The sequence below is a fragment of the Anguilla anguilla genome, chromosome 5, assembly GCF_013347855.1.
Source record: "Anguilla anguilla isolate fAngAng1 chromosome 5, fAngAng1.pri, whole genome shotgun sequence".
NCBI lineage: Eukaryota > Metazoa > Chordata > Actinopteri > Anguilliformes > Anguillidae > Anguilla > Anguilla anguilla.
In genome coordinates this window covers 16,061,661-16,085,698 of record NC_049205.1, presented here as the reverse complement: position 1 = coordinate 16,085,698, position 24,038 = coordinate 16,061,661, and the positions used below count along the sequence as shown (strand labels likewise).

General features: G+C 44.3%; 1 protein-coding gene across 5 annotated transcripts in view; it reads left to right on the top strand.

Annotated features, from left to right (window-relative positions):
- The window catches only part of LOC118226888 (serine/threonine-protein kinase DCLK2-like), a 50,569-nt gene that overhangs the window by 18,739 nt on the left and 7,792 nt on the right, over nucleotides 1–24,038 (top strand). For 2 of the 5 annotated variants that reach the window (XM_035416855.1, XM_035416859.1), the window contains 10 exons: nucleotides 9,399–9,501; nucleotides 12,525–12,629; nucleotides 13,793–13,843; nucleotides 17,141–17,235; nucleotides 19,076–19,199; nucleotides 20,144–20,252; nucleotides 20,423–20,480; nucleotides 20,793–20,912; nucleotides 21,992–22,138; nucleotides 23,094–23,227. In XM_035416855.1, the coding sequence (XP_035272746.1) occupies nucleotides 9,399–9,501; nucleotides 12,525–12,629; nucleotides 13,793–13,843; nucleotides 17,141–17,235; nucleotides 19,076–19,199; nucleotides 20,144–20,252; nucleotides 20,423–20,480; nucleotides 20,793–20,912; nucleotides 21,992–22,138; nucleotides 23,094–23,227 (1,046 nt within the window). The remainder of the gene's footprint in view (nucleotides 1–9,398; nucleotides 9,502–12,524; nucleotides 12,630–13,792; nucleotides 13,844–17,140; nucleotides 17,236–19,075; nucleotides 19,200–20,143; nucleotides 20,253–20,422; nucleotides 20,481–20,792; nucleotides 20,913–21,991; nucleotides 22,139–23,093; nucleotides 23,228–24,038) is intronic. The other 3 variants (XM_035416856.1, XM_035416857.1, XM_035416858.1) reach the window with 3 other exon arrangements.

Below are 24,038 nucleotides of genomic sequence, written 5' to 3'. Positions count from 1 at the left end.
TTGTTGATTTAGGAGACATTTACATTATGTACTGCCTGAAAATGACTTGATCTGTTAAAAAAAAATAATTACAGAAAAACTGCAATCCACAATTGCAAAAAACGAAATGGTTTTTGCGTGGCTAGGTGATTTTGGGCTTTCAGAAGATTAGCATGGGGCCCCCCTGTTTTTCAGGAATTGGTTGTTTTTAGGGGCAAGTCTGGATTAGGCGCCACCAATGAGGTCAGTCAAATCTGGACACTATTGTTCTGTCATTAATTACATAAGCCCCAAGTGATCTTCTGAACTTTGTTGGATGTCTAGTGTAGTTTAGTCACGCATGGCATTGACATTATGTAAATGAACACGCGTAAATGTGTGCTCATAATTACAACTGGTGGTGAATCCTCTACGTTAAAAGGGGGGAGGCTTCCACTGAGCCAGGATTCCTAGTTAGTAGGCATCCATTTTTCTGTAATGTTTTGGTGAACTCAATTCTCAATTCAAGAACTCAACTGTTGTGGAATTGAATGCTCAGTGCATGTGTATTCCTGCTCTGTTGTATCCTTATGCTTATGTTTATTCAGTGATATAGTGTACTTATCTCTCTTTATTTTTACAGTTGTACCAGCTAACCACTCCCCTGCCCTCAGGTTACTGGAATGGCAGAGTTTAAACTAAGGGTAATTCTTCTGTACATAAATCTGCCATCATTAACTGTTAGAATGAGTAAATATTTTAAATGAAAATAAGACAAGCCTGCGGGTGGAGAGTAATAGGGACTCGGGCAGCTGCCAGCGCCCCCAGCCTCCCCCCCCGTGGTAGGCCTCCATTGTGATATTAATCCAGGCTTTGTTTATACATCTCCGGAACATTCTTATCCGCCGCAGAGACTGTATGGATGTCACATATGGCTCTCGGGAGGGATACATCAGACACAACTGTAACACATTCCACACGTTTTAATCAGGCCCCTTATTCATCAAGAGTCTCGGCATGGGACTGCTGATGTAAGATCAGGTTTCCGCTGCCCTTATCCTAGCCTCGTACGTTATGACTCACAGATCATCACTTCTCATTCTCTGGGGCTCTTTACTGGCCCTGATGCATGTTTGCCTGAATTCTTGGCTGCTTCTTTAGCAGAATGTGGGGTCGGATCTGCGTGGAGGACAGGCCTGTTGCACGCATCACTGCCAACTCTCAGTCCTCCCTTAAGGAAATGTAGTAAAGTGAAATATATTTTAAGGAAGTGTATAATCAATATCAGAAAAGCCATTGCTGTGGCAAATATTCAAATTATTGTCACTTTCAGAAATTGTAATATATACATTCTTTAAAAAGATACTACTGTAGAATATATTCATCATATTTTACAGAAGGTACACGATACATTTACAATATATTGCTGTGAGGGCTATCTCTGACCTGGTCTGTACATAGCCTACACTTCCCATGGACTGCTCAAGAGCAAAATTTGTTAAAGATTGTGAAGGGCCTGTGGCTTCTGTGTGGTGTTAGGGTTAGTGTGTGGATACATGTTAGGAACTGCTTTTTATAAAATCTAAACAAGGCAATAAAATATTAATTAATTTGGGAAATATCCAGAAGTATAAACCTATATTTGTGAACAAATTAATATTGTGTAATTGTTTAATATGAGGGATAAAGAGATGGAGTGAGTGACAGGCAACAAAATCCTTCTCACAGATATTTTGCTGGGGTATTTTGCTCGAGTTTGGCTTGAATAGATTAGAGATAATTATGTGGGTACAGGCATCCAGTGAACACACATGAATAGAATACCTATCTCTTCTCATTCGGGTTTCCCTTTCCCTCAGTTTCTCCGTATCTTAATGGAAATGCCCAGACCATTAATCATGTTGATATGAGGCCTTGCTATGGTGATCCATTGCAAGGGCATTTTCCTGAGTACATTATGTCAAGTGAAGGTCTCATTTGTCACTGTCACGCTGTAGTTTTTGATCATTTGTTGAGATTGAGAGGGAGGGAGAGAGAGTGAGGGCTTTCCAGCTGTTGAGTTGGTGACTCGTGAATCTGCTTAGTCAGCAGTTGATTTAACGGTTGTGCTTTACTCAAAGACTCCAGTCAGTGGACTTAAAGCTAATTTGGAACCTGGACGAAATGCAATAGAAAAGCAGTGCTGTATGCTGGTCCTGCACTGTGGCTAATCCAAGCCTTAATCGCCTCAGTCTTTACATGGCCCTGAAACGTCACGTGCACTTGCTTATTGGGAAGCTCTGGTTACTGTAGCTGTACACTCTGTTTTAATTTGTGCACTGTGTGTGTGTCTGTGTGTGTATCTGTGTGCACGCGTGCATATGGGTATGTGTGTGTGCGCATATGCTGGAAAGGATGTAGACTGGTTTGCATTATCCAGCTCCTGTGTATGTGTGTGTGAGAGAAAGAGGGAAGAAATGGGTGGGGGGGGGGTGTGTACGTGCACATGTGTTGGTAATGATGTGCTCTGGTTTGTATTATCTAGCTCCCTGCATGTGGCACTCACAATATCCCATAATGCATTAATGCATGTCCTGTGACAAGACATAAATATAAAACTTCCTGAGCAAGCTTGTGGTTGAATTAATGAAGAGGCTAAAGTGGGGGTGTGTTCCTGATCTGATCCCACCCCCCAGCCCCCATACCCATCTGCCTGCTCCCAGCCATCACACCCCCAAAAGCCCCAGTCACATGCTCCTCTTCTAATGGGGGTGTGGAACAGGCAGGCAGATGGGGGGTGGGGGTGGATGGGGCTTTGCAGGCAGTCCTAATTGCTCTGTCAGGCCCTGATCAGCCCAACTCCAAGCTCTGCCTCCCCACTGTCCCAGCGTGTAACCATTAATCTTGCCCAACCCCGATAGGATATCTAATGGAAAGGCCATTGTTGCTACGCTAAACGGTTCATTCTGAGGCTTCTGTAAAACAGCACGACTGTATAGTCGGCAGAAGAATAGAATTGAATGCAGTTTTTGATATTGTCATCAGTATTGGTTCTGTTTTTCAAGTTGATTGAAGGTTTCATTGTATTTCTGTCAGTGACTGGACACCATAAGGTCAGGCAGACCTGGCCCAAGACTGTACTCTGTTCTGCTGGCTGGTCTCCCATTCTCGACAGCGACATCCTCTCTAAAGCTGCATAAAATGCTGTGGATGCAGGATGGAGTGGCTAGGCTGACTGGCATCTGTATTGCCCTACCTCTGACCTGATAAAGCAGAGACACTGGCTTCAGACAGACTGATTGACTGCCTGACTGGAAGTAAGGAAGGAAGGAAGGAATGAATGAATGCAGGCTTGCTGTAGGCTATGCAGGTGATGCTAAGTATCTTTTATGGCATAAACGATGGAGTGGAGGAGAGTGCTCCCTTTGCTGAAAGAGAATGCATGTGAATTAACTGAAAAATTATCTTCCTCATGATACAGCTTTTGCACTTACTATTTCCCACATATTTTATATTTCATATTGAATGTAAACTGATGATTTGCAAATTGTAGATTTTTCTTTATTTTTAAAGGAGTCTTCTTTAGCTGGTTTAGCATAACTCAAGTGTCAGACCATACTCAAGCATTTTACACACTGCATTCCATGTGTGAATAATGTTTGCTTAGTCGATGTAAACCACTGCCATGTACATAATCATCATTCAAAGGTGGACCTTTGAATGATGAATATGCTTTCCTTGATTAGCGGTTAATGCTCAAAGGGCAGTTATTGGAGGATAAATAGCAACCTAATGGGCACATGTATAGCAGATTTTACCTGCTGTCATTAAAGAGAGAGTCTTGACTGTATGTAGAGCATAGTGCTGTGGTCTTTTCTAAACCCTGTCATAAAGAATGCAGACAGAATGCTAATTTCCTGTCAGCAGTCTGGTTTTAAATAGTTATTAGAAACACTTTTACCTTTCAGACGGCAATTACCTTCCTGCGGATTTTGAATTTTGACATTTTTAAAGGATTGAATTTTTAAAGGAACATCAGTCTTCAGAGTTCACAACTGAATTCCTCTTCTCTTTCATTGTTTCTTTGATCGTTTTCTTTGATCAATATGGGGAGTAATGCATTTTTGAATGTTTGGGGATCTGCAGGAGTCTTCTCAAATTTTCTACCAGCACCCGAGGAGTTAAAGCATTTCAGATATATCTGACCCAGGTCTGCCTAGTGGATGACCTCACTACATCTGACAGCTCGAGTAGCTCCGCCTCCTCTGCTCTGCGGCTCAGACTCCCGGTTCCAGGCCATCCGGAGTGACCTTGCTAGCCGTGCCCAGGCAGCTCCGGGTTCTGCTGCTGATAAAACACAGGGAGCGGGCCCTCTCCTGATACAGCAGGGAAGCCGCAGGGCATCCATGCTGGAATTCTCCCTGGCGGCCCGGACTAGTGCGAAGACCAGAGGGTGACATCAAAACGGCTTGCTGTTTCTCACACCCTTCCAAAAATATTGAACCTAAATGAAATATATATATATTGAACTTGACCGCCTCTGCAGTCTATGACCCTACTGCGCAGTGCTAATGCTCGATCCTATAAATTTCAAGGTGCAGGAGCTCAAGGTGAACGTGAAGGTGAAGGTAGAGTGCGATAGGGGAGACGAAGCAGAACCACTTTAGCGCTGAAGGGTGACGTTATATACATCATACAAGCCCAGCAGTCGACATAACACACATTTTCAAAGCACCGCTACAAACTACATTGTACGTTACTGATGAACTACAATAATAGAGTGGACAGAAAACAATTCCCAGAGTTACAAGCATGTTCTGGAGGAAGTGTGGGGCCCAGCATCCGGAGGTGCTCGCCCCGTGTTGCTGCAGGGCGTGTGGCAGGGCACAGTCACGCCTTGGCGAAGGGCGCCGCGGTGCAATTCGGTGACTAATGATGACCAGACTGTGATGAAAGCAGCTGACCGCCGTGCGCTCAGCTTCGGCGTTTAGGCCGCTGCGTGACAGTGCAGGTTATTAATACGCTGCCCGCTGCTCCTGATTTATGCAAATATAAATACACCAGTGCCCCAGTGTGAGGGGAGCCGGCTGCAGGCTAGCGGACTGTTTCTGTCGCGCCGCGGCGTTAGCGGCTAACGTTGCGTAAATGTGATGGAAGTGGGTGGAGTTAAAAACAGGGGGGGGGGGGAGGGGTCCTCCACCAGAACTTCTTTTAAAATGTTCTAAGCTGAAAATGACTTTCCTTATTGTTGTTTTTAGAGTACAATTGAGGTTTTTTGGGTTTTTTTTCAGATGGCAACTCTTTTATCTGACGATTCCCACTCTTTCATATTTTGATGTCTCTTCTAGTGCAGAGCCCTTTATCATACTCGAGTGCTGTGTGGGCAACATCATCAATTCTGAGGCTGGGGTGGGATGTTTTTAAATACTTATGACTCACCAAGGCTATATTATTTGTTTTTACTGGAGCCACAGCTATATTAGCCTTTGGTGAGAATGACTTTAAGTAATGCATTTATTTTGACTGTAAAACCTAAAAGCGTTTGCCCCCCATAACTTTCATGAGGGGTCAAGTGCTCCAGCTGTCCCATTGCTCAGGCACCTTCTCAACGTTTTTTGGGAACAAAGTGTCAGTGACCCTTCTGTGGGACGGCCTAGGGTAGTGTGGCCACTCCGAAGGTCCACAGCTATGGCAATACACTTCCCCATTGAGCAAAGGCTTTGGGGATCTCAAACCCTTAGAGGTCCTCAGAGTTTCTATTGTTTCTATTCAATCAGCATCCAGTTTAAGACTTGTAAACAAAGTATGTGGACTTATTTAGTCAATCAATGAATTTAAGCACCTAGTGCTGAAATGGAGCAAAAAAAATCCCAAAAAATCCTGGGCCTCCAGGACTGGAGCTTGAGATCCCTGCTTGAGAAAGACTCCCCAGCGGCTTACATCCACCCAGGCCATCCGGAAGAAGGGCCTCACGTTTCCTCATCCGCACCCATGGTGAATGCCCAACCTCAGGGTGCCTCATGGTCTGACCTCTTCATTTTCTACGCTTATGTTTCTTATGGAGACACGATACAGACACTGTTTTTTTTCAATATTTTCTTCAACTCTTTGCATTCAAACTAGGCCATAGGCTCTGGTGTAACTTGCACAGAACAGTTTCTGTATTAAATTAGACTTTGTTTCCCCACAATAATTGTATTTAGCTTTAGAGGCTAGCACAATAAGGGCTATGGCTCTTTGCCCAGTTTCGGTCAGCACAGTGAGGGCGACTCTGCCAAGACGGCCAGTGCGCTGCACCTCCAGCAGGTGAACAGCGCTCGCCGCAGTGCTGCTGCCATGGCAACCTGGTCCCCTCTCAGCCGAGCGCCAAATAATTACCGGCTCCATCTGCATTCCCAGCGGCTCGGACCGCAGGAAGCTGAGCCGCGCGAAGAACTGGCGCGGGAAGTTTGGCCTTTCGATCGGCGTACAGTAAGCCTTGTTTCGGCTCCGCCATTTCGTTTCAGCTGTGATTATCACAGCGATAAGTCATTCCAAGGCTGCTCTGTCCCTGTCTGGAGTCTACCACTGGGAATGACTATTTTTGAGGGACAGGTGTTGGAAATAATCCTTTGGCTATAAGTACGTAATGCAGTGTATCTAGTGCTTATTTATAACATTGCAGGAGTGCTTTTTATTAGGCCCCTTGCTGAAAAACAAATGCATAAAAAAGTGATGATGCTCTGCAGCTGTTTTCGCTGAGCAACTGTGCTGCCAATCATTTCGGGGACATCTTTACATTTTGAAAGTAGAGATCCTTGTAGAGATCCAGGAGACCTTTGGTTAAGTTACGCTCTGAATTTTATGTCTATATCTAATTTGATGCTCTCTCTTAGAGCACAGTGTAATGAAGCTAATTATGTTCCTGACATAATTACTGCTCTGTGTGCTCACTGCCGCGTTGCAGTAATTGTAGTATACGCTGTGTATGTGGGTGCAGTACATGCTAAAAGCGCCTTAGCTCTGGTATCCATCTCTTGAAAAAAGAAAGTGTTCATAAATTTGTTAATACTGTAGAGGTTTTGAAAAGGTGGAATTCTAGGGGGAGGATACTAGTATTTCAATAACGTTGTCCCTGTAGTGGCACTTTAAATTAAAGAGATGAAGTCGGTTTTAGACAGATTAATTTTGTGGGATGCAGATAACGTGATCTTGTAGTTCTGTAGCTCAGTATGTCATCATATCATACTTTTCCATCTTAGAGGTATGCTTGGTCCTGCTCTCGCTCTTGTCCAGGTGCAGTTTTTATTGAGCATATGTTTAGCTGCAAATTGTTTCCAAACGGCATGTTCCAGCTGTGTTTGTGTACACCGAGGCCATCAATCTTACACAGACACGCAGCTCAGAGCCCTGGTCCTTACCACACTACCTCCTCTCCTCTGTTCTCTCCTCTATTTTTTCCCCTGTTCTCTCGTCTTATCTCCTCCCCTATCCTTTATTAAATTCTAATTTCAAATTCAAACATACTTTATTGGCATGGCCACACATACGTATTGCCAAAGCAATCCTTTCCATAGTATTAAATCAGCAATATAATGTACTTCATTCTCTTCTCTTCTTTCATTTTCTTCTCCTCTCCTCTTCTCCTCCTGTACTCTGCTCTGTCTGCTCCAGTCGGTTGTCACGTCTGTCTCCGTCTCAGGTCCGTTACGTGGGGCGGTCTGTGGACTCCCTCTGTGTTATTGTCCGAGGTCCACGCGACACCATCTGGCCCGCAAACTGTCCCTCACCGACCCCCACTGTGCGTCGAAGCTAGGGGAGGGGTCCCTGTCCATCATTCACCAATCACATCTTCCCATTCTACCCAGCAGGTCCCTCCATCCACCAATAAAATCCCCTGTCTGCTTATTAACAGCTCCCCCGTTGATCAATCACATCCTTCCTGTTTGGCCATCAGGTCCCACCTTTCCACCAGTCACACCCCCCCCCCCCCCCCCCCCCCCCCGTCTTTTCATCGATTCCCCCCTGCATCCACCAATAACAGCTGACCCTCAACTGAATCTCCAAACTGCACACTCCCCCTTCTCAGCCCATGCAGTTGCTCTCACCCCTGGTGAGATTCCCTCCTCCAGATGTATTTTAACAAAACGGTTTGAAAGAGCAGTTGGCTTGCGCTGCAGGGCAATTATCCAGCTGTAGATGGTGATTAGTGCAAATGCTCAGGAACATGTGTGGCTGCGACTGGTTAAATCATAGAGTAAGAACTACTCTATGATTTAACCAAAGTTAATACTGTAATTTCAGTAAGGTTAACACCATGATTTTAAATAGGTTTGTATTGTTATGTGGTTGGCCAAAACTTCATTTTATGTCTTTTGGATAATATTTGAGGTTCATATTGCCCAGGAGTAAAATGATTATGACTTATGACAAGCTGCAGCCACTGTGCTGAATATGTAGCTGTCAGAATTCAAACAAAAATGCTTTTACAGAAGTCAGTGTGAGATACTATGTAAGATGGATGCATTGGGTAGAGTCTTTGCCTGTCAGACTGACATGGTGACAGTGCTGTGTATGCTGTGTATCAGATATCACAGAGGGCATTAATGTGTGTTTGATATTGCAAATGCTCTCATAACATTAGGGCATGTTTTGCATTTGATTGATTTTTCATTCACGTCTCGTAATGATTTTGTTTTACATTATTGTGGTATTTAATATGGTTTCACACTGGTGCTCCAGTCAATAGATTTTGGTAAGTTCTGTACCTGTTAGGGTCTGCGTGAGTACTTCCGTGCACTGTATTTGGCTTACACTTGATTTTGTATTTATTCTCAATTTTCTCTTTGAGTCATCCAGACTCATTGCAGAGTTAAATTCTTTGAGGTAAAGAGACCCTGCAGTTCACATTGTTTATTATGGCAATTAAAAAATATGACAGTTAAAACGGTCAAAACATGCAAATCTAACAGCTGGCTAATGGTGATAGCAGTGGAGAGTTCCTTTAAAGGTGTGTTCTTATGTTTTATACAGGGCAGTTTGTTGTGGTTACAGAGCAGTCTGCTTTTCAGCTGCATGTGACCAATGCCAGCATGTACCAAACATTAAATGTTCCAGTTTGGAGGGTGGACAACTTCCAGACATAAGACCTATGGGTGTTCAGTATTGTTTCTATTTAAATAGCTTAAAAAAAGTGAGGTGCACTGCTCTTAGCATGCCTGTGTTCACTCTTGTTGCAGGAGGCCTCAGGGCTAGTTATTGAGTTATTGAGTGTTATTTTACACAGGCTTGTCCTACAGAGCTTCATGAAAAGCAGGAATGGTGGCACGCACGTAGTATCATCCACTTTTGAGTCCTGGGGTGGGGGGCATCTCCCTACCTCCTGGCCTCTTGCCAGTCCCTTTCCCAGCTCATGACGCCTCTCTCTCTCCCCCTCTCTCTCCCTCTCCCTCCCCCTCTCTCTACCTCTCCCTCCTCTCCAGGTCACCTGCCTGCAGGACTTCTTCGGCGAAGACGACGTCTTCATCGCGTGCGGTCCGGAGAAGTACCGCTACGCCCAGGACGACTTTTTGCTGGATCACAACGGTAAGGCCTCCATCGCCTTCAGGGCTTGCAGGCCTGGTTACGCCTTAACCTTCCTGAGGATTGAGTGTCCTCTCCGCTCCCTCTTCCCCCAGTCGGGTCTGGGAAGTTATGCTGAAGCTTGAATGTAGATACGTAGTGCAACAAATACCAGCAACAAACAAGCGCTTCTATCCTGTGGCTTTCCTGAGGTGGAGACGGTCGCCGTCTTCGTGAATATGTTTCTACTCGTCCAGCGCATTAATCGAAAGTAAACACAACTATTTTGGGCTCTTTTGTAACGCTGAATTGATAAACTACTGTGGGAAACTGTCTTCAGAGAAAAATGGCATTTCCTGCCTTCCATTGAGAGAGCATGCATTAGTCATTCCATTTCAGTCTTTCTCATTTGGACTTCTGTGTGGCCTGTACTTTTAAGTGCAGTCACATGTGTGTTCCTCAGTAACTCTAAAAAGACAATGATGATTCTTATGCCATGAGGGGGAAATGCCCTTGTTTTTGCATGGTAGCTATGTGTATTGTTTTACCAATTAGCTGTCTGGAATTTCTCTCTAGTTCAGTAGTTGGAATTCTGTGGAATTTTTGATTGCTAAGCCTCCTGTCATCTCAAGATCTATATTTGGATATGCTGAAATTCTGGTTTCCTGAGAGATCATAGCATTTTGATTCCATTTTTGTGCATGTGTACATTTTGGTGCCTTACATATAAAACCAAAGTGATGGGCAAAAACTTGGAACCAGTTCCCACACAGGTATTACAAGGGGTAAAACCTATGAAACTATTAAAACTAGAGTCAGTATCTCATAAATAAGCACAGAAACTGAATAAAATAGGTTTTTTGGGGGGGGGTGACATTCAGATATTTAGCATACGTTTCTATGTTTTACCCCATTTGTTTATTTTAACATGCAGTAAAAAAGGCTTTGCCAAGGACAATGCCTTGCGGTTAGATCCTAGCCCCTATAACTAATTGAAATTGTCGGTTTGATAACAAATATACAGGGTTATAATCAGCTTTAGCCATTCCAGGAGTTACCCAACTGATCAATGTACTGAATGTAAGCCTTCAGCAGGGCGATGGTTCTCATTACACAAACTTGTAGCCAGTAAAACCCGGTACGGCTCTAACTGCTGTGCATTGGGAATACTGTTTCCATCCCTGTCGTCCTCCTTGAAGTATCCTTGTGCCTGGCAGTCTGTGTGGGAAATGATGCGAGAGGAAAGTATGGGAATATTCGCAAGGATTTCACTTGGTAAAGTGCACCAATGCCCATGTAAGCTGCTGGTTCTCCTGTCTATGAACTTGTCTGTGACCTGATCGACTAGGTCTGCATCTACGACAGCCAGACACTGACCCTGGCGCTTATGTGAAAAGCTTAATTATCCTAAAATTAGCTGCCGCTGATGGGAAAGCTTTGAGGCACTCCTCACGGCTAATATGGTATAATTGCCACTCTTGCTGAACATGACACTCATTTGTTGTGGATTAACATCATGAAACTTTTCTGTTATTCAGTGCTTGTAACAGCCTTTTATATATCTTTTTAAATACTGTACCTGATTTAATTTGGATGCTGTGTTAGGAGTCTGTGTTTTTAGCTCAGAGTGTTAGGTACTGCAAGAGAGATTTGGGTGAGTGAGTGTAGTTACTCAGGCTTTTTTCAGGACACCTCCTATTTCAGGAACAGGGGTCCTTAAATTTAATAAGACGACACAGCAAATATAATGCATCAATGGTACTGTAGTCCTGCAGAATCTGGTCATGGTTATTTCTTCTGCATGACTTCACACTGTTGAGATGGATGTTGGTTTGTCTTTTTCTTGGTCTTGCTAGCCTGCTTATATTCTCCTCCTCCTCTTCCTTTCTCCTTGCTTGCTCCCCCAGTGCAACAACGCAAAAATGCTAATATTAGCTAAAAGGCAGGAACAGCTCTGGTAGGAATGTGGGAGAGAAGTGGTCTAAAGAGAATATGCTATGTTGGTGTAGATAAATATCAGTGATAAAGGCTAAAATGGTAATAAAGTTTTAACATATCATGCTTATTTAAAGTACACCCAAGATACCACCATAAAAAAATCAAATTTTAATCCCAGACAGTCCCAAATTTTTGGCGCATAGACACACAGTGTTCTTCAAGGCAAGAAAAAGGAATTAATCCATATGTTCTAGGGTGTGTATGTGTGTGCGTGCATGCATGCATGCATGCGTGTGTGTGTGTGTGTGTGGTGTTGCGTGAATGATGTTGGAGGTAGAACATAGGGTTCGACACTAAACAAGCCCACATGGCCAGATGGTACTTTTTGGCCTAACAGGCAAATAATCAGATGGCAGATTTGCACACTGCCAAGAGACTAATGTGATCATACACTGTGCATCCAAAATCAATTTTTCAATCAAATTGGATATATTCAAAAATGTGCGCGTTCATGTTTATTCCAAAGTAGCACTGTATGAAGTTCAAGTGCAAATGTTTGAGCCAATCGGGTTTCATCAGTGCGTACTGGCACAGCATTATGGGGGACCTGGATTGTTTGTCTCCTCGACCCCAGCTAGCCCTGCTGTTGAGTACAGGGTATGAGAGTTTGTGTGATATGTAGTGCAGCTATAACATGGGGAAGGAAGTACAGTTTAATATGAGAACAGATATGTTGTAGGGTATGAAAGTTTGATATGAGAGCGGATATGCTGAAGGGTATGAACATTTGTTATGAGAGAGGATATGTTGTAGGGTCTGAAAGTTTGATATGAGAGAGGATTTGTTGTAGGGTATGAGTTCCAGTTTAATATGAGGTGTCCCTGGTGGGGATATGGTGTAGGGAATGCACAGTTTGATACGAGGCAGGGAAAAAGGTGTAGGTTTATGAGCTACAATCTGAAATAAGGCTGGGGTATGGTGTGGCGTAGGACCTACAGTTTCACATGAGGCGAGGAGATGGTGTAAGGTGTGTCACAGTTTGATATGAAGCGGGGGTATAGTTTTGGGCAGGAGGTGACAGGGTTACCCTGGATACCTTGTTTCTGCAGAGTGTCGGGTGTTGAAGTCCTCGTACGCTCGCTCGACCACCCCGGTTCGGCCTTCAGGATCCAAGAGCCCGGGACCGTCACGCCGTAGCAAGTCCCCTGGGACAGGTACAGAGCCTGGCTGCACAGGATTGTGGGAAAAGGACAGCTCTGCTCTCCCTCGACTCCGCTCAGCACAGACCGCTATCTCACACGAGGAGCAGCCAAAGCTAAAACGCCAACGGACCAAGCGTAACAAATCTTCAACTGTTCTGTCGAGCTGTAGTTCAGAATGAACGTGGACTTTCTTTTTTTTAATCGAAAAATAGCGGCCTACCGAATCCCCACAAAATCTGTGCTGAGTCGGGTTTGAGCTGGTTGTGCACGCAAACATGTACGTGTCGGTTGTGAAACGTGCCCATAGTGTCCGGAACGCATGTCATAATGGCGGCTCGGTTCATTCGACTTCTCTCACCATCATTACCTCGCTGTTTCCCATCTGCTCTGGTTACACACTGAGCCATTTCAGCCACCATTTCAGGGATGTGGGGTTAGCTGTCACTCTGAGGTAATAATTTGCCATTGCAGAACTACTGTTATCTATTATGGGACACTTTATACAGGGGCATTTAAAAGACAGCATTTCAAAACGCATTTAATGCTTGATGTGAGAGACGCGTGGGCATAAATACTGAATACCAAGGACCAGAAAAGTGATAAAAAACCCTGCTAAAAATAACACTGCAAAGATGAGGACACAACCCGTCTTATACAATCGAATACTGTCTGCACAAGAATTTTAAGATGAGAGCCAACTGAACTCACGCGGCCAGATCCTTAAAGTGGTTAAACGGAAACGCTTTCCAAATCTTTTGAATGTGCATGACAGAGAACCATGAGAGGAATTGTAACTGCATGAACTTGCATCACACAAGCATACACATAGTGCCTGACACTTATAGTTCAGCAGTCATACCAGATCAATAGATCAAAACCCATTAATCTTTTCATCTGTAAAAATGCATTGTTTTCCCCAGTAAAATACTACCATTGCTTCTAATTAGTGAGTCAGTACTAACAAATGATACCTTCGCCTATTTTGGGGGCCTTGGAGTCTCACTCTTATCTCGTGTAAAAACTGCATGGCTGAACCCTGCACTGCTTCTCACTGAGCCCTGTGACCTCTGACCTCTCTCTCTCTTTCTCTCCCTCCCTTTCTCTCCTGCTGCCTGCACCCCCACACCTCGCGCCCCCCCCCCCCCCCCTCGCTTTGTTGCCCGACCTGACCGCAGTCAGAAGAGCTGGGTACTATTCTGCCAGCCACTCCCCGGTGAAATCTCCAGGTGAGCCTCGTTCACCCCCCTGTCTCGGCTCCAGTCGCACTGTCAGCAAAAAAATATATATTTAAAAACAGGAAGTGTGAGCTGATTGTCATTTTTGTGTGTCTGTGGCAAAATGTACTTGTTAGTATCCATATTAGTATTTTTCACACACATCTACTGTAACATGACAATGCAAACCAAAAAAGGTTAACAGTAGATAAAAAAGCTAATGTGGTACGATTGCTATGGCAATTAAGCAGATGCGTAGTGGATATCATCTGGAATAGTTCTCTATTTTCGCTGTATTTAAAAGGACCCTGCGGTTGTGTCAGTACTGATTCACCATAAAGGAACCTCTGACTGCCAGCAGAGGAATGTCTCTCTGTTGGCGTCCAGAGCATGACCTTGCGGTAAAAAGAAATTGGCAATAGTTTCTGAGTTTTTAAGGCAGCTTTTCTCTGGTGCCTGGCCTCCAGCGTTTGGAAGTACCCTCATTAAATCCAGGGCAGGCCTCGTGGGGCCTTCGAGGCTCACCGATCAGTTTCCAGCTATTTCCAGCTTACTTTGGATTACTGCCCAGGCCAGGACATGCAAATCCACTGCAGCCACAGTCACGCTGGAACACCATAGATAGTCCATACATTCACCTCATGTTTGAATCCTGATTACACAATGTTTATCTACACTTTCTTATCCTTGTTCTTTCTACTTTTACTTCAATATGTACACTGGTAATCTACCTTTGTCTGCACATTAGTCTGCCTGGAGACCTAATAGGCAAGAGACCAATTTGTCCTTGACCTCACCCAAAGAACAAAACAAACGGGATGTATTAATAGTACATTAATTATACATGGAGACCAAGCCACAATCAGGTGTACACTCTAAATGGCAAGTAAACTGCAACATACTGTGGCCCTGACCAATGAGAAATTGTTCTAAAAGACTCTGGGTGTCTTGAGGTTGCTCTAGGTTCAGTAGATGCACTGCACTAGAGGTACGTAGCCAGTTTTGGCTTGACCGGTGGGTTGATGGAACCGTGGTGAGCTGATTCGATGTGAGGCAGGATGGGCCCAGCCGGAGGCCTGGTGTTGGTGCTCTTATCCTGGCTCAAAAACAGCCCCGCCCTGGGTCCTCTTCCTCAATTACAGCTGATACCAGACTGACTCTAGGTTTCTAGTCTAGGTTTTCCATCATTCACAAGACCTGACCATGCCAAAGAATCTTCGACATTAGTTAGGAAACTGGGCTTGTAACTTTGCTTCTGTGAATACCCAGTTGTGTAAATGGATTAGTCGTGCAAGCCACTTTACACTATAAAAGCATCTGATGAATGCATAAGTATAAATTATTCAGTCTACGTGCAAGCAGGATTATCATTATTGTGATTACCATGCTTCCTAATGAAAATGACCTGAAGGGTGGTCCTGACTCTTTTTACAAGATTTGGTGATATACATACACTGTCCATTAAATAATATTTAAAAGTTTGCCACAGACAGGTGTTTCTGAAATGAGGAGACAAAATCAGTACACTATGCTGCTATGGTTTATCACAGAAAGAACGAGTAGGGGTATACGTGTACTAGCAATAGCATTATAACATTTTAGGAAGGATTAATGCTAAATATCAAAGCTTAAGAACCTTATTTCTCTTGATTGTGATTGTATGCTAGAATATAGTTATCCTTCTTCTTACGCTATAAATTGGTGGTGTACAACAGCTCTGCAGTCTGAAACCAGCCAAAGCTAGCCCAGCCCAGTTAGATTCCTGCAGCGATTAGCTCAGCATGGTGCCATCATGGGTAAAGGGGGTGTGAGTGGGCTGTAAATTGGCTCCCTGTGTCCCCCCGCTGGTGTGCCCCCGGTTCTCACACCCAGGCCCTGAGCTCTGATCCTCTGAAGGACAGAGAAAGCTTCAATTTAGAATGTCTGAAGGATATTATCACAATGCGGGTTTACATTTCACAGGGAAATTGTTTGCTAATTTACGTGTTGAGAGAAGTGAATGCTGAGACTATTTATATTCTGTGAATAACTCATTTGTATGCCTGGAGAAAATTACTGGTACCTGTAGGCTGCACATTTTTTGTCATCTTAAAAAGCTCACTGTATTCACATTTATTGTGTTTTAATTGTGATTAATTTAAGGTAAGCGAATGAGATGTAAACCAGCTAGCAATGAAATAAATGGAAGATCACATGCATTTTGGATACTACCCAGGGTCACCTTGACAAAGACAATGGCCAATGCATAGCCAATTTTCTAATAGTCAAAAGCGATAAACTTCTGTTAGAGAAGAGAGTGCACATTCTTTGAACATTCTTTGACATTTCGTTTTTGAGTCATGTAGATCACTGAGAGTAATTGTCCAATCATTCATCTTGTAGTGTATAACATTACAAATTATGGATGCATAATAATATTGTGGGTCGCATCAATATCAGGCGATATCCATGTTGGTCTGTTGGTATTAGGCCATTTTCATATTATAGGGGCTCTGATGAGGCACCATACAGGCCTGCATTGGTACAGAACTGCTGCTGTGCATTAAGTAAAAGACCCAGAAATCAGCGTACTCATCTGGACCACTTATCATTTTAACCAGCCAAGCTGCACAGTGACTCAGTGGCTCTCTCGAATAAAGCACGCTGAGGTATTTGATTATGCAAATTAAAATTAGCATTTTTCCTTTATACAGTAGGTCAGGTGCTCAGCTGCTTCTTCCACAAATGTGGAAACTGAGTTGTGGTTTGCATTTGTGCTATAATGCAAAACAGAGCGGCGTGGGAATCAGCACTGCTCAATATTGACAGCTGAATACCAGTTATTGATGTTTGACCCCAGAATGCCCATATAGCAAATACACCGATCCATATAATTAAATGTGTATTCAATTTCATTACCTTTCATGTTTTTTAATAGAAATAGAAACTGCTGTTCCCGCCTAGTTCTTCACTTCCTTCAACAAAAGGGTCATTTTGACGTGAGAGCCTTTTGCCACCAGACAGTGCTGAATGAATAATCTCCAAATGGACAGAGGCCTGTTGCTTAATACAACAAAAGTCTACATCATGTTTTCCATTGAGCTTGATGCATAGTGAGGAAAGCTTTTTTTTTATTTCAGTAACAGAACCCAAATTTAGAAAGCAAGGGCACTTCAGCGGTGGAAGGAGACACAGATCAGCGACTGGGACGGTCCTGGCCTCCCTGCGAAACTGGGACAGCCTGAACCGAAACTGTCTGACTCACTCTCCCTCTTTCCCTCTCTCTCTCTCTACCTCTCTACTCATAACCATTTCCCCCCTCTTCTTCAGTCAATGGGGCCCCGGCCAGCCAGATATCCACCCCTAAGTCCAACAAATCCTCCAGCTCCTCCCCCACCAGCCCCCGCAGTACACGCAGCTTTAAGGTACGTAGCGAGCGACAAATTTATTCAACCTTCTTTTTATTATTGGATCCAACATCACAATGTGTCATATGTGTTTCTTCAGTGCTCATATCTGTAGGACTTAATATGTAACACCTTTCTCCATATAGGCTTTTAAAATAAAAGAAAAAGTGAATTGGTCATGATTATATTAGGATTTACATATGGCTGAGATAATGTTGAAGGAAAAATTATCTGTATAGACAGGCAGGGAGTTATTATTCATCTCACAGGTGCTGCACGATTTTACCTATATTTCATGATTGAATCTGAGAAAATCAGAAAATCGTGGCTGTATTGGAGGAAAACAGTCTACCTAACTACCTGTTAACAGGAACGGTGGCTACGCTGATCTCGAGGCAGCTGTGTATATTTGAGTCACCACCGTTATCAAGCAGTGCTCAGTTTAGCTGTCGCTGGCCAAAACCTTAAACTTGTGATAACACAGGATGCAGGAAGGTGAGCCACCCAAGTGGACAGAATTGATGACCTCGGGCAGTGGGAGGTGATAACTCCAGACAGAGGGAGGTGATAACTATAGACAGTGGGAGGTAATGACTCCAGAAAAAGGAAGGTGAATGGAGGTGAGGAGAGGGAGGAATAAAAAAGTATATATATCAACCCTTTCAGATGTCTATCCTCTAGGTAGAAGTATACTTAATAAGAAAGCGAACTCGGCTGAAATTGGACCACAGCTGAAGACAGCACCGCGTACAAACGTGTGAATACTCATTGCGACTTCGAGCTGTTAGTTTAGTGGCACTCCATACTAGTGTGGGGGGGTGGGGGGGGGGGGGGTCAGATTCAGATCCTGTGCTTTTGATGACTATAAAGACAGAAGTGACAAGGTTAGCTGTCAGCCAGGCTGAGGTAAAGGAGCAGACACTTGGTCAGATGGACATTGAGGATTTCAGACTCACTTCAGATTGTTCAGTGCTGCAAGAAAGAAAATGCGGAGTTTCATTTTCTCCACAAACTCGTCTTTGCATCGTTTAGATGTGCGCCTCGTTCTTTCCAATATCAAGGTTCACAGCTAAGCCACGGAGTGTGTGGTCTTTGTTTGCCCCAATAATCTTGTTAATTGATATGTCTATAAGAGAAAGTTATAAGCTGTTAAGCTGCTTCACTGGTCCAGCACTGCCTTGTTGAATGCATTTTATTACCCAGTTCCCTGACTCTTAAGTGCCACTATTTCAAGGCCAAGTCAGACTAGTCTTATTTTGGGATTGTAGTTGCTTAAAAGAATTATGTAATGGCCCATAGAAACCTACATTTTAATTAACAAGGGGTGTTGTTGTAAAGCTGGGCTGGCATATTGACAACAGCTGTAGAGACATTCAGCACAATTACAAGGAAATTAAACTAATATAAAAGATCATTTCAGTTAAGGCAAGAACTAAAGAAGAATAAAAAAATATTATAAACTTGTGTGCTGTTTCTTTTGGTCAGTTTAAATGTCTTTTTACTCACTGCAGATGTTTACTGTAATAGTAAGATATTGAATAGGAAGTAGTACACGTTAGCTTGTATAAATCAGAATTATGAGTCAGCTTTTTACTGCCACTCCAATGGATTTCATTTTTGTTACAGTGCTACAGACAACATCACTGTATCGATTTAGGTTCCTTTCAGACCACGACCATGTACACATGAATACACATGAGTAAAACTAATCATTGAGGACTAAAACTGTCAATGTTAAAAGGTCCAAATGCAAATTGATTTATAGAGGTCATTTAACCTCCATTAGATATATGTCCCACTGTATTGTCTGGGTTCCACAGTGGCAGTAATCCCCATTTGTCAATACACCCACCCACAGCTTTCTGCCGTGAGAGGGGACGCTGCGGACGACCGATCGCTTCCTCTCCAGAGCTCCGCCCATCATAGCTCCACCCCCAACGTGAACGGAGCCGCCCACCAGGCCAACAGCCCGAGCCCAGAAGGTAGGCACTCTCTCTCTGACTCTCTTGGCTGACTCCCTGCCCATGTAGCATGTGTCCTGAAAGCTCCAAAAAAAAAAAATCCCGGTCTCATAATCCGGATGCGAAGTGCTTACCTGGCACCATCGGCCTTGTCAGCAGCCCAATCAGCTGCCAGGAGCACCGCGTGTCCCGGGACAAATGTCCTTGGTTCTGCTTTGAAATTGTTTTGGCGGAAGGTGGGCGGGAGAGGGGCCGCTGCCGGCTCCGCGGTGAGTCATCATCATCATCCTCGGCAGCGTGACTGCGGGACCGCGCAATGCAGAGCGACAGAGCGTCCCTCCGCGCTGAGCGCCACTTCCTGTGTGTCCGGCAGTCCCGTTTCCTCACGCGCACGCTATCCTGTTTTTGCTTCAGCCCAGCTGTGCTGCGGTGCCGTGGGGCTAGCTGCCTGAACAGCCTTACCCTGCCTGCTTCCACCTCGGCCACCAGGAATTCGAGCGCAGTTACTCATTGTAATTGCTTCCTGCCACAGATGTAGCATTTGAGGCCGTTATCCCTGAGCCTGTTACACATTTGTTGCTCACGGCATTACTAATATAAACAACCTCCTCTAGGCTGCATATTTTAAATGCATGACTAAGACTGATTTCAGAATGTCACCACTTCACACACAAGATCCCCCTAGATTAGTCCTTGAACTAAACAGAGAAGTCACTGGAACAGAGTACAGATGGAGAAAACATTATGTTTGGACGTGGAATGGAAACGATCTAATCCAGTTCCGAATTTAGGGCCAAATTTGTGGGTGTTTTTAGCACCCGCACATCCTCTTTGAGCTGTTGAGGGACAAAATGGGCAGTTTCCTGACTGGTGTGCAACAGCTCAGGGATGGAAGTGCATCCTCTGGCTTGGCTTGTATATGTTCTGGCTGGTTTTTACGGTTTCTGAGCTCGCTCTCTCTCCAGCAGTTAACGGGAACAAATGCCTGGCAGCATCAGTAATCCTGGACAAGTACAGGGTCGGGAAGGTCATAGGAGACGGAAACTTTGCCGTGGTGAAGGAATGTGTTGAACGGTAAGTGCAAACAGCTCAGCGTGCTTCTGACTCATTGGGAGTGAATAAAGTAAAAGCATGATTGAGGTCTGATATATAAAGAACACAGACTACATTACTGGTTGTGAGTTTTGATTTTGTCTGTGGAATCCAGTATGCCATTGACCCTGGCCATTGTGATGTGCTGGCAGGTCCACTGGGAAGGAGTTTGCTCTGAAGATCATTGACAAGGCCAAGTGCAGTGGGAAGGTCGGTTGGCTTTTTCATCAGCCAGTTTTAGACCTGACTCTTCACTTCTCTTTATCACAGGGGTGGTTTGAGTAGTGCTGGGAGCCTCTACCCTGGTCCTGTAGGGCTACAGGGTAGGGTATCAGAGTGCCTTCCACAGCAGCCATGGTCATAAGAACAAGCCCTACAGTGGTAATACAGAACAAACAGTACTTTCCAGAGATTAAGTTAGAAGCCCAGCACTAAATATATGCCAACATCCTCTGATCTCCTTCTGTGCTTTCATGGAAGTCTACTTTTAGCCTTTAACCTTTAACCTTTGTCTCTGTGCAGGAGCACCTGATTGAGAATGAAGTTGCGGTTCTGCGCAGGGTCAAACACCCCAATATCATCATGCTGATTGAGGAGGTGGACACGCCCACGGAACTCTACCTGGTCATGGAACTGGTCAAGGTAATGTCAAAGCCTGGTTCTGTTATGGTTCAGTCATTACTGGTCACACACAATGAGGACAGGAACCATGTTTCCTGTCACAACTTCTATTATTAGCGGGCCAGTGATGCTAATCATAAACAGAACCCTAAGCTTGCCTCAAAAATAACATTTACAATTTCCCTAACTGTAACCTGAGCCTAAAATGTAATTGTAGTGCAAGGAATTCTCTTCAATACCTGCTTTTTCAATTGAAAAATATGTAAAACAACTTAAATATTGTCAATTTAATAAAAGAAATACAAAGAAATGTGTTTAAACTAATTTATTTTGTAAAAGAATTTTCACTGAGAACATATACAAATATATAGTGTTATGGGGTTGCATCCCACTGGAGGAAAAGATTTGATCATCCAAAATCAAAGACTAACTGTAATTGAATCCCTAGCCCTAACTGTAAACCTAACCCTACTTGTAACCCTAATGTTAGTATGTGCACATACTGTACATGTATGTGGATGTAAGTGGGGATATTTATGTATGACCAGGTTTAGGTGTTCAAACATGCAGTGTATGCATTAGATTTGGGACAATTTTCTTTCAATGGAAAGTCAGAAAGTAGTACTGTGCATATCTTAATTGTGTGTGTTGGCTTAAATGATTCTGCGATTAGGAATGCAATTTGTTCTGCTCGATGAAAACCGGTTTCTCCTTGAGAATGTCCCAGTTTTGATGAAACCGTGTCTTTTGGATATTATGCCATTTTTCATGTCAGACACTCGGTGCCTTGAGACTGCTGAAAAGCACACAGCCATTTCTATAAACAGGTCATGGACCAGATAAGATCCTCTTTTTATAACTTTTCAGGTTCACACTGGGTATGCTATTGCAAAATTTATTAAATGTTTCTGCAGGGTCTGAGATTACCCAAGTCCTGACTGAAAAATGATTGATGAGATGCTGTTAGTACGGCTTTCTGGTCCACCTGATAACTGCACGGTTAAAAAAAGGAGAAAAAAAAAAACCTGTGTGGCTGCGTTTTGTCTCGTTTGTCTTGGCTGCTTCACATTTCTGTTCCTAACCAACACTGCCCCCTACAGGGTGGGGACTTGTTTGATGCCATCACCTCCTCGACAAAGTACACGGAGCGGGATGCCAGTGCCATGGTGTTCAACCTGGCCAGCGCCCTCAAGTACCTGCATGGCATGAAGATCGTGCACCGCGACATCAAGCCAGAGAACCTGCTGGTGCGTGGCCTCCTGGACTACGCACAATACACGTTTATACTTCTTTGTATTCACACACTCACACTCAGGATGTGATGATGGATTAATCGGTTTTACCTGACCAGGTTAAATTGTGCTGCTATCTGCGTGGGGTTGGAGAAAAGAATTCAGTGCTTCTGTGTGTGGAGCAATAGCTTTGTGAGCCACAGAAGGCGAGTTAATCCTGAGATACAATGATAACACGGTGAGTTAAGCCAGTCCATGTAGTGTGAGAAAGAGGGTTAAAAGGAACAGCATTAGCTCTGCCTTGCTCTCGGCACGGTTCAGCACTATTGAACACACTTCTGTCTACAATAGTTCACTGCATGAGCCCTCATAACATGTACGTTATTTGCGGCTAATCTCTATGCTGAATGTTGCTCTCAAAATGAGGGAATGTCGTGCCACTCAGTATCTATTCATTATAAAGCTGGTCATGGCCCCACTGCCTTTTCGTATTAGGCTAGCCTTGCACACTGTTCAAAGGGATGTGTACCCAGGAAAACTCGCTCACAATCTTAACAAAGAGAAGAGAAGAACTTGGTTCAGTGATTTTTAAATAATGAATAGGAGTATGATCTGGAAATTATATTTTCTACAAGAGAGCGGAACTGGTGCATTCTTGGCTTTTTGAAAGTGAATATTATTAATATGCACTAAAAATATTATAGTTATTCTTAGTATACTTTAATAATGTGAGGAGCTTTTCAATATGCATACAACATTCAAATTTAAATAAGTGATGCCTAGGAAGAATATGTTAAATTGGATGTGTGTGAGAAGGCGTTTTACAGTGCAGATGGGATGCATGTGGTGGATGGGGACATTAACCTCCCCAGGAGACTGGGCATGTCCCCAGCTGAATGGGCGTGCCCCCAGGTGAACAGGCATGTCCCCAGGTGACTGGGCATAACCATCCTGCCCGTGTGACCCACAGGTGTGTGACGGCCCTGATGGGACAAAGTCCCTGAAGCTGGGGGACTTTGGGCTGGCCACCGTGGTGGAGGAGCCCCTGCACACCGTGTGCGGGACGCCCACCTACGTCGCCCCGGAGATCATCCTCGAATCAGGGTGAGAGAAAAAGAGAGAAATTGTGTGTCAGAGAGATTGTGTGACAGGCTGAAAGTGTGCAAAGGAGAGAGCCAAAGAGAGAAATTGAGATATGGAAAGAGATTGATAGAGTGAGGGGAAGCGAGTGAGAGCATCTGAGGGAGTCCTCCGGAGAGGTCACGTCAAGGAAGAAGACCGGAACCTGCCTTCACGTCAAGGAAGAAGACAGGAGGGTCACACTCATGCATCACCACTCATGACTCATCCACTGCGATAGATGTTGCGTCAGGCCGCAGAAGAGAGGACGCTCAGGGTAACATCCGTCCAAGCCTGCGCAGCGCAGCGCAGGGAGAGGCGCTCTGTGACCCCCTTCGCTAGTCCAGGCGACGGCCCCAGGGCTACAGGAAGAGCAGGTATTAAATCACAGCGGACGGGTCCTCGCGCAGAAACCCATTTACAGACGCTCCGCGGCGCTCGGCGGACAGGAGATAACGGATGTCCTCCGGCAGCTTCGCCCAATCCATTAACCTGTTTATGGAAAGAGCGGCGAGGACAACAGGAAGCATCGATGTGAATCACGCACCGGCAGTAAAAGCGCGGTGCTGTGTTTCATTGTTCCGGCACGCTGCCCTGCGCGAGACATCTATCAAAAGGCCATTGTGCTTAATCTCGTTTCGATGCCGGGCACTTAAAATTGTATGTTAAGTATCCGGCCGCTAGGTAATTTCTCATTGTTGACCTTAATGTTTAAGTGATCGAGTGGGTTTTGCGTAGCGTGCATAAAAACACAACTGTGCTAAAACCACACGATCACTTAAACATTACGGTCAAT